The sequence below is a fragment of the Rhinolophus ferrumequinum genome, chromosome 15 (genome assembly GCF_004115265.2).
Source record: "Rhinolophus ferrumequinum isolate MPI-CBG mRhiFer1 chromosome 15, mRhiFer1_v1.p, whole genome shotgun sequence".
Lineage (NCBI taxonomy): Eukaryota > Metazoa > Chordata > Mammalia > Chiroptera > Rhinolophidae > Rhinolophus > Rhinolophus ferrumequinum.
Window position 1 is genome coordinate 34,509,462 of NC_046298.1, and position 7,268 is coordinate 34,516,729.

Genomic DNA, 7,268 nt, shown 5'->3' on the forward strand with positions numbered 1-7,268 from the left:
CCCAGCCTCTTCCCGGCCCCCGCCCGCGGCTCCTGGGTCCCTGCCGGCCTGCACAGATTGTTCGCGTTATTAATGCCGATTCCCAGAGATTCCAGCTGGCTTTTTAATTGCTCTGGGATGGGGCTAGGATGCTTTGATAGTGAATTGGTATCTTTCCTATGTCTCTGCTTACGTCAAATGCTCCATCCACAGAGAGGGGTATGGAGGAGGGGGAGAACTGGGGGTGTTTCTTGTGTTTCACAGAGACAAGGAAGATCTTTCAAAGGTGCTGGTGGTTTAGTTTTATTTAATTGAAAGACAATGAGAGAAAAGCCTACTCTTACCCACGAGCATAGGAGAGAAGCAGATGGGATATCGCCTTGGTCCAGGCAAGGACCCTGCCCCATGTTCACGGAAGACCTGTGGGTACCTGGAAGGAGACACCTCATGGCTGAGCAAGGTCAGGGTCTGCCCTGGCCTTGGCCTGCACCAGGAGTGGCCTCCCTTTCTCTCTCCCCATTGCCCCCTCTCCTCCTGTGAGGAGGCCTGGCAGGTTCCTGCCTGGGAAGGAGGGGGCAGGAGACCTGGGAGGGGCAGACACTCCTCACCAGTCCCAATGGCTCATCGCAGGTGTCAGAGCCCAACCCCATGTTCGCAGATTCCCAGGAGATCCAAGAGATAAGATTCATGACAGCACTAAACCATCAGGAGGTCTCTGGCAGCAAAGGAACACCTCCCTCTGTCCCGCCCTTGCTCTTTCTCTGGAGGCTGGCTCCCCTGACCAGTGCTCTCAGGGGACACCAGGCTCTGGTGGCCCACCAAGGGGGCGAAGTCCCTGCTATTTCTTGTGGGAGAGTGCAAGACAGAGGCATCCAGGCACATTGGACTGGGTCCATGGCTGGATTGGGTCAAAGCTGCTGCCTCCAGGAAGACCTTCGTAGTGGCCTCTATTCACACTTTGAGCTCCCCCTTATCGCATGTATCACCTTTAAAGGAGGTATGGGGGGTGGGGTGGGTCACAGGCTATGAGTTCCCTGAGAATAGGAGCCAAATCTGCTTGTTCCCAGCTAAGTGCCCCATCCTAGGCACAGGTCCTGGCACACAGTAGGCATCCAGTAAATATTTGGGGTGTGTTTGGTGCCAGGCTATTGGAATGGTTCTTCACGAAGGCTCAAGTTATGCGGGGAACTGTGGGGGGCCCTGCAGGAAGCAGTGAGTGGCGAGGAGCGGCTCTCCCCAGGGGCCTCTTGGGCTGGGCACAGAGCACATGCTGGGCAGGTTCACCCCATGATATCCCCTCCCCCTGACAGGCTGCTCTGTTTACCCCAGTGAGGCCCCCACCCACCCCATCCCTTTCCTGGGACTGACTGTGGTTGGATCCATTTTGTCCCCAACAAGGCCTGCCCTGGACTTCAGGATCTGTGGTAGGAGGGGTGCCCTTTCATGAGCTGACAGCTTTGAAAGAGGAAATCCCTGGAGATGGGACAGTGGGAGGGGAGGAGGAAGAGTGAGGGCAGGAGGGGTGCCCCTCCCCCACTCATTCTAGGATCTGTTCTGGGGGCAAAGGGGGAAGCCAAGGCTTGGCCCCCTCAAACAAGAAAAACTGGAATTAGCACTGAACTCAGAGAGGGTTTGCTGGGGCCTAGCAAGCTGGGGCCTGCCCTAGGCCTCTAGGCGGGCAGTGGGGCTCTGCCTCCTTGGTTCCCAGGCAGCAGGGCAGGCTGCCGCCTCCTCACTGGGCTCATGGCCTTTCTTCTGCCAAGGGTGGCCACGGGTGAGGAGGCAGCAAGACATAAGACGGGGGTGGGGGGGGCGGGGGCAAGTCATCCCCTTTAACCAGTCAGTCAGATAAAGCTAAAGCTTTCAGAATTTAAGAAGAATGAAGAATGGGTAATTTCTCGAAACTATCCCAGCCCACATTGGCATATACTATGAGCTGCTCAAGTGAATACTCGTAGGGTGGAAACAGAAGGTAAAGAGTGTTTTGCCTTTTGCCCTCAGAAAGAATAAACTCTGAAAACCCTGGGGTTACTTCCTCCCAGGCCCAGTTCTTACAGGCATCAGGGTGCAGCCTCCCTTGGTTGGCTATCACTGCTGTTGAAGGGGTACGGGGGTGCCTGTCCTCACAAGACAGTCGTCCAAGTAGGGGACTGGGTTCAGGGTGGGCACAGTCGGGAGGGTGGATGTCGGTGCTGGCTTCTCTCTGGGTGGTGTGGGGAAAGGCCAAACGCCCGCTGTAGACTTGCTGTGGGCCCCCTTCCTGAGTGGGCTGGGGCAGGGCAGGTGTGGAGGGCCGGTGGAGGGGTGCTGCGCCTTCAGGCTGCCTTTCAGGGCCCCTCTGGGGTAAGCTGCGGCCACATGGCCCAGAGCAAGTGGGGAAGGGTGGAGGGTCCTACAGTTTGGGGCCTCTCCCTGCCCACCCAGCATCCTGCTGGTGGGCTGGGGTAAAGGCAGGTGTGAGCGAGGGTGCTCCAGAGCTGGAGCTGTGAGTGATCTGGAAGTGAGTGTGGCCACAGGGCCCCTGGAGCCTGGCGCTGCTGGACCAGGCCTGCCCAAAGAGCCTGCGGCAACTTCAGGCAGGGAGCTCCCTGAGTCCCTCTTCTCCCAAGGGGCCGCTGAGAGGCCACATCAAGGTCCCATGACCCCCTACCTCCCTACCCCCCAACACACACACACACACACACACACACACACACACACACACACACACGTCAGGAGGCTCTCTTCAGGCTTTGGCATTGTCAGCTTGGAACCTTGTCCTCCTGCCATTTATTTGCCTTGGTTGGGAGAAGTCACCCCCTCAATGTAAAGAGGGGCTCAGGATGGGTGGAGAGTGAATGAAAGTCAGGATTTCAGCCAGAAAATATGCTGTGATTATTTACAAATGTGACCTGGCCCACAGAAAACCTTGGAAGTAGCTTTTCTAGTTTTAAAAAGACACCAAAATTTACTTTGATATGTTTATATTATAGATATAATACACAAAACATCTAGCATGAAACTCCACGTTCTCCCCAAAAGAAGAGAATCAAGCCCTCCTTCCCTGTTCCCAGGCCCAGTGATCTGTGTCTGCTGGCTGGAGGCTGCCTCCCTTCCAGACCTGGAGCCAGGGCCTCTGCAGGGACAAGCCTGTGGGCAGCCTGGGGCTGGAGGGGACTGAGGCCCACAGCCACCCCCAGGGAAAGCTGAGGGGAAAGAGGAAGCCCACCTCGCCTCTTTGGTTCCCCTGGGAGCAAAAGCAATCCCAAAACCAAAAGGAAAGAGAGCCACAGACCCTCCCTGCAGCTGCTGACGAAGAGTCTCATTTTGGCAAGTATCTGAGCAAAACCAAAACAAAACAAAAACCAAAGAAAATGGTGGTTTAGCAGAGACGTGCACATCCACATTGCACAAGGCACCACTGGGACATGGAGAGGCCAGATACAAGTGTTGATATCGGCTGATAAAGCAAAATATTTGGAAAGCTGTTCATAACTTGGGTCCCTCTGGGATGGACTGACTGTGCTTCATGTTTGTATGCCAATGCTGGCGACATATAGTACAGACATGGCTGATGGTCCCAGTGTCCCTTCACCCCTTCCCCAATCCCCAGACCGCAGGACCTCTAGTTCCCCTCTTCCACCAGACCAACACTCCCATGAACATATGTCCTTATAGCTAACCCACACCTGGCTTTCTGGTCTGACTGGGGGTGGGAGCTCCCATGGGTCTCTTGGTGACCCCCATCTCAGGAAGTTCTGCCCTGGAAGCCCAACCTGTTGCAGGCTGGGAGGTGAGAGGCAAGGAACTAGAGACCCTCCACCTTCATGTGGAACTAGGGGAACGACCTTAGGTTCAAAGCCCCAGATCCCTGTGTTTCCTCCCCTCCAAGGACAGGCGCTGAGCAGCAGCTGGGGCTGGCTTGTCGGATCTCTGCTCCCTTAAATTTCCTTCTGCTGGGGGCCTGCACTCCTCCTTCTCTCATGGGGGCCTGCTGCAGCCTTGCAGCCTCTGGACGAGGCAGGAACCCTCCAAATAAAATGACAAGGCACATATTTGCTCCCCCTACTTGGTAGGAATCGGAGCGGTAAGTTTGCAAATTTGCATTTCCAAGGCACAAGAATATTCCTTAATACTAGAGTCGCCGGGCTCCCGGCTCGGCCCTACCGCGCTTCTCCTCTCTTGCAGGGAGAAACCACTGCCTGACCCCTCATCTTAGACGCACCGTGTCCCACGCAGAAGAAGGCAAGGGGCATGCGCGACAGGGCAGGCTTTCATATGGCATCGGAATCTCCTAGTCCTGGCTTTCGCGGCTGGGGCAGTCTTGAGATTCGGAGACCCGAAACCACTCTCTGGGTCCCAGCCAAGGGCCAGCCCAGGGCGGTCCCGCCGCGGCGCGCCTCACGCGCAGTTGCCCATGGCCTTGACCAGGGAGCTCTCGGGCAGCTGGCGGAAGATGCCCCGCAGTGTGTCCAGTTCGCGGCTCAGTTGTTCCACCCGCTTGCGCAGGCGGTCATTGTCACTGGTCAGCTCCAGCACCTTCTGCTGCGTCTCCACGTTGCGCTGCTTGGCCTTGTCCCGGCTCTTGCGCACCGCGATGTTGTTGCGCTCGCGCCGCACCCGGTACTCGTTGCTGTTCTTGTCCACCGACTTCTTGGCTTTGCCCGCGCCGCCGCCGCCGCCCGCGCGGAGGTCGGGGTGCGCAGCGGCCAGCCCCTTGAGCGCGCCGCCGGGGCCCGGCAGGCCAGAGGCGCCAAGCGCGGGGGCTGGGTGCGGGCTGGGCACTGGCGTGGGCGGTGGCGTGGGGTGGCCGGGCTGCAGGTGCATGGTGGTCTGGCCGCAGTGCGCGATCTGAAACTGCAGGTGCGGAGCAGCCAGGTGCGAGGGCGGCGGGTGCGGGTGGGGTGGCGGCGGCGGCGGCGGCTGGTAGGGGAAGAGGCCGGCCAGCGCCAGCTGCTTTGCCTCGTCCTCCTCGCGCGGTTCCTGCTTGATTACCAGCGGCCGCAGCGCCGGCGCCGCGACGCGCTCGTACAGGGGCTCCAGCCTGCCGTCCAGGTAGCCGGCCGCCGTGCAGCCGTAGCCGGGAGGGGGGCCGTGCGCTCCCCCGGGCATAACGGCGCCTCCGGGGCCCACTGGGACACCCGGGTAGTCAAAGTCGCCGCCGCCGCCTCCCGCGGGGGCCGCGGCCGCCTTGGCCTTCTCTTGCTGCCGGCTGTGCTGGAACAAGTCGGCCAGAAACTCGTCGTTGAAGGCGGCCGGGTCGATGTAGGCGCTGATGTCGATGGACGTCTCGTGTTCGCAGATGCCGCCCAGTGGCTCCGGGGCGGCAGGTGGGGCTGGGGGCTGCGCGGAGCCAGCGCCCCGCGGAAAGCCAAAGGCGGCGCTGCTGGGCGCGTGCTGGGGGCTCTGGAGGTGGCTGCTCATCGGGGGCCGCGGCTCCGTCTCGTAGAAGTCGGCCGACTCCATGGGGGAGCTAGAGTCCTCCCGGCATGGCGAGCCTCGGCGGCCTCCAGGCTGCGCGGGGCGCCGCTGCTGCCGCCGCCCACCAAGAGCCCCTACTAGCTTGCGCCCCAGCAGCTCCGGGTCGCGAATGGCCAGGCCCGCGCGGGCCCCGCATTTATACTAAGGGTAGCGGTCGCCCTCTAGTGTCTGACTACTGGCGACGGCGAGCGGCGCCTCCTGGGTCTTAGCGCCTGCCTTCCGGAGGGGACCGTGAGTGGGGCAGGAGAGCAGCGCTGGCGAGAGAGGCCGCAACACAATACCTCATGCCTCCAGCGCCAGGAGCAGAGCTGTGATCCGCGAGCCATGCCCCACTCTCGGCCGAGTTGTCGCCCCCACGCACACGTGGTCGGCGGCGGGCCCCCCTTTTCTAACCTCCTCAGGACACTCACTTCCAGCCAACTGCCAGGGGAGCCCAACAGCACCCAGCCGCCGCGTCGGGGGTTGGTGGAGGGCAAGTCTTCATCTCTGAGCTACTGTGACGCGGACTTGCTTTAAAAGCTAGAATCAGTCCTGTCCAGGATCAGGGTCTTTGGAAAGCCGCGGCGTGGACAAGGGGCCGGGAACGGGGTGGGGAGCGGCAGGGAACAGTTTTGGAGGTAAGGCCTAGCGTACACCACCGCACCGCCAAGCCCGGAGCGAGGTGACTTTGCGTCTTTATCTCTGATCTCCAGGATACCCCACCGATTCCATGCAGACGTACCGCTCCGCCTCTCGCAGCACTTCAGAGTCCCACGGGCTCAGTAGCGCCGGGCGCTAGGACCCCGCGGGGAGCGGAGGGAAGAGGAGGAGGCCGCGTCCAGAGAGCCTGGAGGACCTGTTTGGTCTGTTCGCTTGGGCTGGAAAACTTTCTTTTTAATTACTTCTCCTAGCCGGAGCTCTAGGGTTGCTAGGCGCGTGGGGCTGGTGCGGCTATTCCGCGCAGGGCCACCAATTTTTTCCTGTGCAAAGGGGGGAGTTGGACTTCGGGGCTGGGGTACCGGGGCGAGAGGGAGCGCACAGGAGGCGAACATGCCTCCGGGCGGAGGATCCCGAAGCGGACCTGACTGTCAACTGGGTTGGAATCCACTGCTTTTTCCCCACTCCCCATTCAGGTGGGCTCCAGGGGGAAGTGAGGGTTTCGAGGGAGCCCCGGCCTCGGAGTCTCGGAGGACCAGGGTCGGAGCACCTACTGGGAGAAACCTGCTGGGTGGTTCGCAGGGCGCTGAGTTCGCGCGATCCTGGGGAACAAGGCGGCCAAGCCGGGGTGCCCCTGGGCATTGCGCCGCCTCCGCACTCATTGGTGCCCTGGAAAGGGGTTTATGGCAGCGCGTTCCTCAGCCACGTGGCGCCTCGCGCGTTCTATATGGAGTTCTCATGGGGCCTCCTGGGCCGGCCCGCTCCAGCCTCTACCCCCATCCTCACCGCCCCTACTACGTCCTACACTGAAGCCCAAAGCTGCCTGGGTGCTGGATGGAGGTGTACCTCCCTGAGAACCGCGAGGCTGCGCTGGTCAAGACCCTCTTCCAGACACCACCCTTCCAAGGCCTGGCAAGGCACCACAACCTGCCCAGGAACCCTCAAGGTGGAAGCCTATCTCACCGTGCAAAAACATGGCCGTGGTCACAGTAAAGAAGCAACTTTTACTGGAGGACTCTCATTGTGCTTTAATCAAGTTCCTACTCAACATATTCCCAATGATTAATGACCCAACTGCTTCATTTTTTGGTCAGACACAAGGTATTTTTAGCTTGATGCTTTTGGACTGGAAGTAAAAGTAGATACATTAACTAAATAACCAATGTGAGCCTGAGGAGCTGCTTTCTTGGCCT

At 60.0% G+C, this 7,268-nt stretch overlaps 1 protein-coding gene across 1 annotated transcript; it reads right to left on the reverse strand.

The window, feature by feature from the left end:
- Positions 1–2,925: 2,925 nt before the first annotated feature.
- On the reverse strand, positions 2,926–6,398 carry CEBPA (CCAAT enhancer binding protein alpha). The gene has a single exon (XM_033128589.1). It carries the CDS (start codon positions 5,422–5,424, stop codon positions 4,360–4,362), a length of 1,065 nt encoding a protein of 354 aa, XP_032984480.1. The 5' UTR covers positions 5,425–6,398; the 3' UTR covers positions 2,926–4,359.
- Between the last annotated feature and the right edge of the window lie 870 nt (positions 6,399–7,268).